The sequence below is a fragment of the Coturnix japonica genome, chromosome 2 (genome assembly GCF_001577835.2).
Source record: "Coturnix japonica isolate 7356 chromosome 2, Coturnix japonica 2.1, whole genome shotgun sequence".
NCBI classification, from domain to species: Eukaryota; Metazoa; Chordata; class Aves; order Galliformes; family Phasianidae; genus Coturnix; species Coturnix japonica.
This window is the reverse complement of record NC_029517.1, coordinates 31,120,445-31,131,736: the sequence shown is the minus strand read 5'-3', so window position 1 is coordinate 31,131,736 and position 11,292 is coordinate 31,120,445. Positions and strand designations below refer to the sequence as shown.

The 11,292-nt window shown below is 44.6% G+C and overlaps 1 protein-coding gene across 1 annotated transcript in view; it reads left to right on the top strand.

The window, feature by feature from the left end:
* Nucleotides 1-2,230: 2,230 nt before the first annotated feature.
* Nucleotides 2,231-11,292, top strand: part of COLQ (collagen like tail subunit of asymmetric acetylcholinesterase) — a 32,693-nt gene continuing 23,631 nt past the window's right edge. The window contains exons 1-2 of the mRNA XM_032443195.1: nt 2,231-2,394; nt 2,515-2,929. Coding sequence (XP_032299086.1) covers nt 2,608-2,929 — 322 coding nt within the window. The 5' untranslated portion in view covers nt 2,231-2,394; nt 2,515-2,607. The remainder of the gene's footprint in view (nt 2,395-2,514; nt 2,930-11,292) is intronic.

Here is an 11,292-nt window from a genome sequence, read left to right as displayed (position 1 = left end):
CTGTGCAACGAGTGACAGCTATTGCAGCGTGAGATGTAACATAAGCTGAAAATCATGTTGCTGTGATGAGTTTGCACATCTCTACACCTTGCACCTATAGTGGTGACTGCCAGTATTCACTCAGGCACTCATCCAAGCCAGAGCTCCATGCTGTCTGGGTAAAAGTCTCTAATGAAATCAATATATTAGGAGTATATTAAGAAAAAGAAAAAGCTGGCACTTGTCTTTTTTGAAGTGCTTGAAGAACTTGTCATCTGTCTGTCTCCTCGGCACTTGTCATTAAGGTAATGTGCACATCTGGTGTTCGGTACAGCTTGGCCCTTGGAGATGCTGATTGATATATCAAGGCACGCCTTGAGTTCCAATCAAAGCAACACCTCCTTGCAACAAAAATACATGGCTGTGGTTTAGGTATGAAAGCCTCGTTAGCCAGGCCATAAACCTGCTCCCTCTGCAACACTGAGATACCATTCAGGTGCTCAGAAAATAAGGAGAAATTACACTGGTAAAAATTACCATTTTAGCCCTAACTCAGCTGTTAAACTACCATAGATCGGTAGCTAATGCTGGGCCTCATTCTTTGTAGATGAAGGAGTTAGACCTCTTCACTGAATATATTCAAGTGCTGACTTTATGTCTGTATGCCAAACTGTCTCTTGGCATGGATGTCTTTGATATAAATTATGGAACCTTCAAATGTAGGACTTCGAAATGGAAGTGCCGGCACAGCTTTAATCGTATCTCCCTAATTCTGCAAAGGGAGCTGGCAAAATGCATTAGTCTGGTTTGATTAAGCTCAGCTGCATTTGGAAGAGGACAGCCCTGGTGTACCGGAATGACTGGGCAATGTGCACTGCCCAACCACTTTGTTTGCTGCGTGGGCTTCAAAATGTGAAATCCCATACAAAGGCCAAGCTGCTCTACCCACTGCCTGACCCAGCAGCCTTAGAAATCAGTGATTACCTTATAGAAACAGCAGATTTGAACCATGGATGTTGGCTACCCAGTTCAACTGTGCCAGGAAAGTCTCTTTTATACTACGTGGGAATTCTGCCTGCTGTGTCTAGTGTCTTGGTCAGAGTTTATGGTTGCTTTTGTATTCACAGATAGCAGCAAGTAATGTTAACTACGTTGTCCAAGTACTACATCCAAATGTTGGGCATCAACGAGGCAGGTGTGTGAACCTGAACAGATATTTTTACTGTGAAAAACTATTGTTGCTAAATAGCTAACAAGTTATGCAAGGAAAACATAATTATAAAGAAGATTTTCCATCCCTGACACTAATTGAATGAGCAGAATTCTTCTGTACTACTTTGCAGACATCGCGTTATTGAATTAACACTGGGCTGCTGTTTTACCTTTGCTCCACTCAGCAGAAGAGCATTGAGTCTTTTGAAGCCTCGATTATCTTTTTCCCTTTCAATAGAACTGTGCTCATTCAGAACACTGAGTTTAATGATATTTTACCTGAACTCCCTCCATTTACTTTGTTGATAAAGGATCAGCCAACAGAAAGCGAATAGGGCTGAGAATAGGGCTATTCTTCCCCTTCTTTTTAACAAGTATTCATTAGTTCTTGTACAGAAGAGAGAGGTTCATAAATTCTATTCACATGGTAGATCAGCAGGATCTTCCACCCACTTCTAAAGGCTCATCTCTGGGCTGAAAAGATCAAGTGACAACAGGTAAAGTGGTCAGGCTTTAAATGTGTGTATATATGTAAATGCTAGTTGGCTTTTGGCATTTTATTCTCTGTCACGGCATCTACTCAAAACAGGATTTGTAAAGGTGCAGTTGATTCCCTGCAGTCACAGCATGGCGTTCCATTTCTTTCAGTATCAGACTGGAGATGATTTTGGTTTCCGGGATTCTCACCATTGAAAGGTTTTTAAGCCAAGTCCTTCAGACTTTGTTCTCACTTCAGGCCATGGTTGAGCTCATGGTAGTTCCCCTAAAAACCAACAACATGTTGAACTACAGCTACATCACCACAAAGAGATCTCTTCACATCTAAACCTGAACGTCTCCTTTCAGGCATTCTTTTGGAAGATGGGGTGTGTGCCTCAGGTGTGTTGCCTACAGAAGGAAAACTAGCATTGGCTGAGCTGGTGGTTCAAGTAAATCAGGCTCAGGCTATGGAGCGTCCTCCAGCGGTGCTGCCATTGCTACAGACCTGACTGCATTTCAGCAGCACCCGTATTGTATCCCTCACCTGTTGCACGCAGCATCACTATTGGGGATGCCGGCATTTTCACTTATAACACCAAACACTGATCCGCTCTGTGGCTGCAGACCCTCAGGGGTATCGCTCAGCTCTGTGCGCTCTGTGAGCGACTGCAAAGCACCGCCAGCCCTAAACACATCAGATCGCCGCTTGTCTCGCTCATTAAGGTAATTAGCGACCCGTACAAGATGATCATTCAGGGATTTTAGCCCTCCTGACGTCGGTGTCTGGTTGACGGCACCAACGGATGCTGTTTATAGTCCAGTTTGTAACCTCTCTCTTTCCAGCTCCTTATTATTATCATCCAAACCGCCTTTTCGCTTCTGCGACCCAAACAGAATCCCCCCTCCCCGCCTCCGTTTTAGCAGCAAACATCCACAATGGGGGCAACTGATCCAGCGCGGGAGTTAAATATAACCGTGCCTAGTGTAAGGAGAAGAGTGAATGGGAAATGGTTGGCATTCCTTCTTCCTGAAGGCACGGCGAGAGAGGGAGCGGGCGAGAGCCGTGCACACACGCAGCCACACAGCAGCACAGACGAAGAGGAAGAGGCAGCGAGCAGGAGGCAGAGCACAGCCCGCAGCTCGGCTGGCAGCATGACAGCCCTCGGCATGGCCACCTGGGCACTGTACCTGCAGCTCCTCTCCTGCTGGGCTTTCTCTCACAGCCCCTACGCTGACAACGCCTTCTCGCTATGGGCAGGTAAATCGCTTTTACGTCTCGTTGCTTTGCCTCCTTCGGACCTGCACGCTGCTGCTTCTTGCGCTACCCAGAGCATAGGAGTGACAACTTGCCTTGCAGATCTGGGACGTGTTTCTTGCTTGGTGGCTTTTGCTTTGTTATTCCTGGTTTTATGTCCTTCCCGGTGAGAAATAACAGAGAAGAGCCCAAGCCGCGATAAAATGCTTTTTTTCCCCATTGGTTTGGTGCTGCACTAATGAGTGCTGCCAGAGGACCTGGCCCAATTCGTGTATTATTTGCACGTCTGCCTGTTTCTTTCTGTGTTGGATGATCCGAGGTGGATTACAGCAAGGGAAAGAAAATGAATCTCAATGTATATCTGCTTCTATAAATAAAGCCCTGACCTCAATGAGTGCTGCTGGAGCCCGGCTGTATGTTAGCAGAATAAACATCATCTGGCTCTGGCTATGACACCGACAAATATTCGGATGGCTCACATAGCAAACAAGAGCCCTCTGCATGGAAAATCCCTGCTAGGCAAAGGCAAAATTAGTTGTCAGCTGAGGCAGGGCACTGGAAATCCCACTGAGCAGGTTTTACAGTGCGGTCAGTGAGACTCCCCACTACCCACGTTCTGTGCAAAGGAAGGTGAAGGGGAACAAGAACTCCAACCCTGTGTCTGCTTGGAGGAACTCTCATCATGTTGTGGCAGAGCACTTAGAGCTGAAAGATGCCTCTAACAGAATCACAGAATTATCAAGGTTGGAAAAGACCTAGAAGATTATCTAGTCCAGCCATTACCAATACTTCCAGGCTAACATGAAGGGATTCCCTTTCATGTCAGATTTGAGATGGTGCAGGTGAGATGTGGGTAGGTGTCAGTTTTGCCTTCAGATCCTCCCAGTGTTTCTGACATTAAGACAACCTCCAAAAGGGTGCACAGCCCAAAACTACATAAAATCAACTTTAGGCATGGAGTTAAAGGTGCACGATCTTTCTCTCCATCTCACTCATGTTTGTGTGTGACCACAGCCAAGTGGTTTACACTCAAGGCATTTGTAAGCACTGAGGGACGTAGTTAGTGGGCATGGAGGGGATGGGTTGGTGGTTGGACTGGATGATCTTAGTGGTCTGTTCCATCCTTGATGATTCTATGATTGCATGAGAAAGAACAATGATCAGCAGGACAGTCTGTGCAGGACAGCAGATTACTGGACTAAACTGCAGCTGTGATACAAGTGATTTCACCTATGTTTGGTTTGGTGAGTTGTTTTTAAGGAAAGGTTTTGAAACACACAGAACTAACACGTTGCATTTCACCCCCAGTGCTCTGAACAGATCATTCATTGAGAAGTATTTGAATAATAAGATTTTGTGGGCCAAAAGGTAGTGCAGTCATCTGCTGGGGAAAAGCCCTATAGCATTTAATAACGTAGCCATTAGATCTCTGCAGTCATTTCAGATGGCTTTTAAGATAACATCTAGGGAAGCCTAATGCTTGAAAAAAGACATCCCTTAAAAAACAACTAAATCCATCTGTCAGATCCTTAGGAACTGGTATGTTTTTTTCTGCTGAGCTCTCTGCAGTGCTTAAAAGCATTTTCATTTATCATCATCTTCATTTTGTTGGGTAGGATTTCTCCATAAGGTTGATGTTAATTAATGCTGAGGTACAGAAACCATCAAAACTTATTTTCTCTGATATGGCCTTGCAATAACATGTTAAGTTGTTGGACTTCAAATATTGTTTTGAAGGGCTTTACCTTGCCTTGAAACTAGTAGACTCCAAGCAGACAAACACAAAGTTCACCCCTCTAATTCTTGCGTGGCCTGGCCTTACCTGTGCAGTGATTTTGTTCCTATGGAATACACTTCAGTGCCCAGAGATGACATTTAAATTGTTATCATATTAAAAAAGAACCCAAAACAAAAAAACCAACAGCCTAGGAAACAGGCCTTTCCAAGGGGGAAAGTTCATATATCTGGTGGCAGTGGAAGAGGAAAAAAGGAGTAGAAGGGAAAGGCAGAGCCTGGGGTTGTCAGCACTGGACCTTTGGGGAGAAAGGATACCTTTATATTTCATCAGGAACCCAGCTGTGGTACAAAATCTCTCTGAGTCCTTAAATCTGCACCAGTCATGATAGAATAATAATAATTGCAGAGCAAGGAGGAGTATGTTACAGCAGCAGTGCCACATGTTAATGTTTAATGCCCGGGTGGTATAGCGTCAAAGTAGAGAGTGTGCTTGGGGTTGGCAGGCTTCTTTTCTGCCCAAATAACTTTCAGGCAGCAGTAGTCCATGATATGAGCAGCCCTTGATATGAGCTGCTGCTGGGCAGCTCCTCACAGCCTGCTCAATTCCTTAGTTAGTTCTTTATTTTCTAGTGGAAATCTCACAGTGTGTGTGGTAGGTGAATTAATTCCATTTAAATTCTCAGTTATTTTAACGCTTTCTCAAATCTTCTGTGACTGGCAGCTGATTTAATAATTTGAATCTGGCACCGGGATGTAATCTTGCATTTAAAGAATGGATTTCAGCACTACACTTGCAAACTCTAAACCAAACCACAATCAACAGCAAAGATGTTCTTTGGCAGTGATTTGTTGTTCCTACAATTGGAAGAATACAAATAAGTATTTTCCAGATGTATCTGAATCAGAGTCAAGCAGCAGCACGCTATCACTCCCAGAAGTATCTTGAATGCAATGTCAACACCAAAGAGTGATTCTCCTGGTGCTGAAGCATCATCTCAGGGAACTTAGTGCTTTAGTGATTAATAGTATGACATTATAACATGCTTAAGCATGTGGCTGTGGTTCAGCGTGACAGCAAAGTGCCACTGGAGGTGGGAGGCTTCTTTTTATGTCCGTGATATTGCTGCGTTTATAATATCCTTTATTATTTGTCAGAGCTCTGCTTTGCTGGGGTTCCTGCATAGTTGACTTGAGCAGGACATCTGAGTGCCTCCACTGTTGCAATCACCGAAAACCGGGTGTGAATTTCATACTGATTGTTAGTAGGGCAAAGTGGACGTGTCTACATCTTGTAAGAACCAGACTGAAGAAAGCTCTCTTCCAAATTCAGCAGAAAGTCTCCCTCTTCCTCTTCCAAGAGATGGAACAGGTTGCCTGTAGAGTTGGTAGAGGCCCCGTTCCTGGAGCCATTCAAGGTCAGGCTGGACGAGGCACTGTGCAGCTACAGAGAGTTGAATTAGATGAGCTTTAGAAGTTCCTTCCAGCTCAAACAATTCTATGATTCTCTGTGATCCTCTCCTTCCTTTTCTCTTTTTCTGCTCATCCAGGCTGAAGGTTTCTTGGGCTTTGCATGGAGATGGAAGGTATTTGATATACCTCCAGGAGCTGGGGAAGAGCAGTATCTCAATGCTTCTTCTGACCCACGTTTCTTCTTATGCATCATACAAACGTATCACTTGACTGAATTTTTTCCTGAGATCAATATCAACACTAAGCCCTATGAAAAAAGTATGTTTGATTAATTTAAAGGAATGAAGTGGGACTGAATGTTACTGGCAATGCTCCTAATGCCTTCTCTGCCTTTTCTCCTCTGCTTTCCCAACAAAAGGGAGCTCCCTGTTTCATTGGGCACAACCTATTTGAATCTGAATTACTGACTAAAAAGACACAAGTTGTAAAAAAATAACAAAATTGGCTAAAATGACAATAGAAAGGGCTCAGTTATTTGCTGCTTAGGATGAGTATCAGGAACCTTCATTTACTTCAGGAAATGCAGATGATCAGGTCAAAGGACCAGGCGTTCCTATTTCAGCCTGGTTTAGTATAAAGGTCAGCGCAGCTGGCTTCTAGCAGTGAGCTGATGAGCATCCTGAAATAACCAAGCCAGGACTCCCAAAGTGCTGCCAGATGGGCCAAGCTGGTGGCCAGTTCCATTTTATTTCTGTTGGACATGCCTTGTGTTACAAGTGAGGCAGGTGTCTGGCTTCAGGCTGCAGAAGTTCCCCTGGAGATTGCACCTCAGACTTGTTTGGGGTGAACAAGCACAGGAGTTGGCATGGTGCTGTCTTGGCTGGTAGCGCTGGGCACACAGGGCAGCATGGAAATCGTAGGGATGAGATGTGCACAACGAAAGGAAATTTATGGTGTACTGGCTAAAATGGAAAGTGTGTTCAATGCTTTATAAATCTTTGCAATTTTTAGTGTGGAGGCATTGCTAACCTATTTCATGCTGTAGCATTGTAGGTAGAAGGAAATGGGATAAGCCCTTTCAGCCCTCAAAGGGAATTCTTTGAGAAGGATCAGGAATAGGAGAGGGAGAAAAAGCCAATAGGAATTCACAGAAACCATCCTAAATGTCGTGCTTCTTCCCTTCTCCAAGGAATAGAGCTTTAATGGAAAGGATATCAGGGGAATATTTTTTATATGCACACAGCTGTAATGGGAAGAGAGGATTTGGAATGGAAGATGGACGTAGGGAAAAGATGGGTATAGGAAGAGTGCAAAAGACTGACAGAGTCGGGGGGGGGGGGGGGAAGAGAAGAGCAGTTGTTACTCGTTTTTACCAGGATATATGTATCCAGGTGTGCATGCAAGTACATGGAGATGCTTCACTTAAAGAAAGCAGTTTCAGTTTTCTTCTGCCTATGGAAAAGTGGAGTCTTTTAGCCTCTCCAACCCACAAAGCCATGACTTTTTACAAGACCAAGTCAACCAGAGCTGTTCCTTTGTGAAAGACCAGAGAATAAAGTCAGCTGGGCTGTAATTCTGTTGCTGTGAGGCCATCACAAGGAATTAATGTAGTCTGTGGTATCAAAGTTTCTAACAGGAATTTGAAAGCACTTCTCTGGTGCCTTTCAGAGTGTACAGCAACACCCACATCCCCAGATGGATTGTCTGGGACTGCCTGAGCACACAGTAGGCCACCATCAAAGTCAAGCACACTTGTGATCCATGCCAGCGCTGCAGTGTTGCAGCTGGAGAGGGATGGCAGGCAGTCTTGATGAAGAACTTGCATGAAGATTTAGGGCTTCAGGCTCTTCTAGGTGTGGTACAAAGCTCTTTAATACTCAGTGTATTTGTAACATCATTCTAGTGTGACAAGAAACTGAGTTTTATAATTCATTCATAAAATTATTGGGATGAAGTATTGCAACTTACAGGACTGAAACTCTCTTTCTGGTTCTGTTATCAAGTCATCCATGACTGTGTTGCTTAACTGCTCGGTGCCTCAACTTCTCATGCATGGAAAAGAAGTATATAGAGCTGCCAGCATCTCTGAGCTGTGTCTAGAGCCGTGGACCTCAGCAAATGGAAGCCAATAGAAGCAAACCCAAACAGTCTGAGTGAATAGTGACTAGGCAGCGTGCCAGGGTCCATGCTATCTGCAAGGCTTTTGGAGCACCAGCTCATTTTAAACATCTCTATGTCTTTATTTATTATGACAGCTTCTGTCTGTGTGCCAGCTGGTGAAATGTGTGTAACTTCTGCCACAGCTGGTAGCCACCTTGGGGATTAGGATTTCTGGCACAGTACTTTCATATTTCTATCAGTTGCTGGAGTATTTATTGTTTCATCAAAGGGGATGGGGAGATACCTCCATCCTGTAGCTCCTGCAGTATCTCCCCAGCACAGATATCAGTGCATAAGCTGTAGACTTGCTGCATTTCACTGCTATATTTACATCACCTGATACATAGGAAAGGATGTATTTAGGCCATAAGGCTTATGTTCATGTGGACACAGAGACGTAACCTGCTCCTGAGCCCAGCTGTCTGACACAGCTCATGTCTGGATCACCCCAGCTCTACCTGCCTGCTTTCACCTGCCCCTCCTCGTGCTGCTCCCTGCCCTGGGAGAGGGCACTTTGGCAGCTCTTAGTGTTTCCATGGTCACTTTGCAATAGATACACGGGATGCTGCCTGTGGTGAGTCGCTGTCCTTGCAAGGCAGTTGAGAGGAGCCTGAATGAACAGCAGCAAAGCAGATGGAGTTCTCAGTTTCAGCCAGACAAGCCCACATTCGTTAACTAACTCATCTACCCAGCATGGTTATTATTAATTCTGACCACTCTCCAAGTGGAGAAGCACCTGTGGCTGGGTGTCAGTGGCCAGAGGTCTCCAGTGGGCAGGCCCTGCCAGCCAGTGAACTGTACTGCTGCTGGGGACACAGCTTTGGAAAGCAGCTTGGCTTCTGGTCAGGGTTTGTGAGGTGAACGTGGCTGCAAATAGGAAGGGAAACACATGTTAAATATCCTTTTCATGCCGTGCCCTTTTATCCTGCCATTGTCCTTGATCCAGCCAGCCTACGCCTTCATGATTGCAGCGCAGAAGTCACCTTCCCATTTTGCATACCATTTATTGTAATGGAATCCTGTAAATCTATGCTGAACCTGGTGCAGCACTTCTCTCTGTTACCCTTGTTGTAGTCACAGGGGTTTGCAATAGTAGGTTAGCTCTAGGATCAGCTCTGAGCTCGGTGGCCTTGTACAGCACAGTCCCTACTCTGGGGGGCACTGCCTGGGGAGTGCCCATCTCCTCTCTGGCTCTGCCTTGGACATATCACAGCTTTTGACTTCCAGACTGCTTGACTTCCAAGCAGTCAGCGGGAATGCAGTGAAACAGTGCAGCAGCCTATCTAAAATACCTTATTTCTTGAAGCAGCCACTACCCCTATACCTGTAGACTGAGGTGGTCACTTTCTTGAATACTTTTTGATCAGTAAAAATAATTTCAGTTTGAAAATGCTTCAGACTTTCTATTTTAAAGCTGATTATTTTAATTGCTAAGCTCACTGAAACCAGCTGCCGTTTAGACAAGTCCGATAAAGAGTTTTTCATTTTGTATTCCTTCTCTTATGGATTACTTTCTTTGGTATCAAAGATGTTGGAAGGGCAGTTTCCATACAAGATGTGTAAACAAACTCCCTGTGTAGGCAGGGCCTTTGCACTTCATAGAAAACTGACAGCCCTATTCTTGGGCTGAGATTTTTTCCACTGGTGGGGACTAGAGTGTTATGAAGCTGTATTTAGCAAACAAAGCTGACCTGGAGCCTAACGATATATACTGCATTTGCTTAGAGCCAGTTAGCCTAACAAGGAAATCAATGGCTATTTTGCTGCCAACTTTGTTGGCTGTAGTGGTGTTTGTAATTAAAAATGTTACAAAGAATTTCAAACTTGGCTTCCAAGAAAAGGAAAATCCCAGTATTTTATAACCCAGAACTTGACTCACCTCTCAAAGGTTTCATCCCAAATAGTTTTGCTAGAGACAAAAGGCTGCATAACATGAATCACTGTGAAGTCTGGTGCCAGTAGCAATCTTGGGTGATTTTTTTCTTGAGAAAGGAAAGAAATGGCACTTTGTGATAAATATTCTTCTTAAGAAAGGTAATTGAAATGAAGTTTATGAAATGCATTCCCTTGGACCCTGTGCCTAGATTGTCTCTACAGGCAAGGTCTGATTTAACCCAGCATCAGTGGAACCAGCTGCAAATGGCCTCGATGTACAAGGGCTTATGTGCCTGAAGTGACCCCTGCCATAGCCAGTGGATCTGTTACTGAAACCAGATGAGCTAAGAGCACCTGAACTGCTGCTTGGGCAGCCACTCCAAGGTATTAACAACCACACTCATCTGGACAGCTCTTTTCTGTGTATCAGAACTGGATCAATGCCGTCCCCAAGAACGTGGGGTAGTGGAACATGGTGTATACATTCTCTGGGACATTCTGAAAACCTAGACTTATCTCTGTCCCTTAGATGTGACAAAAACTGGCCTGCAACAGATTTGCACCAAATGTAGCAATTTTGCCAAGTTTATCTTCTCATGAACTTAATTAGGAGATTTTCTATTAATACCAGATACTTCAACATAGGCTTTTCTTCCTACAGTTCCTGGCTCCCTGCCACCCCTCACTTCACAGACACCCGTTCTGGCTGCCAGTGGTCAGAGGAAAAGCCAACAGACACAAATAAATATTTACTGCATTTGATGCGGAACAAGAGATGCTGTTTTCTCAAATAGACTTGTTACAACAGAAAAGAGAGTGTGTGAGAGAGAAATAGATATTTCAACCCATTTCCTAACATTGCCTATCTGATATTTTTCAGTGAGGCTGCACCTTGAGTACTGCGGTCATTTTTGGGCCCCTCACTACAAGAAAGACATTGAGGCCCTGGAGAGTGTTCAGAGCAGGACAATGAAGCTGTGAGGGGTCTGGAGTGCAGCTCTTATGAGGAGTGGCTGAGAGAACTAGGATTGTTTAGTCTGGAGGAGGCTCAGGGGAGACCTTATCACTCTCTACAATTGCCTGAAGGAAGTATGTGGGGAGGTGGGGGTCAGCCTCTACTCCTGTGTAATGAGTGCATGGACTAGAAGGAATTGCCCCAGGTTTCATAAGGGGAGATTCTGTTT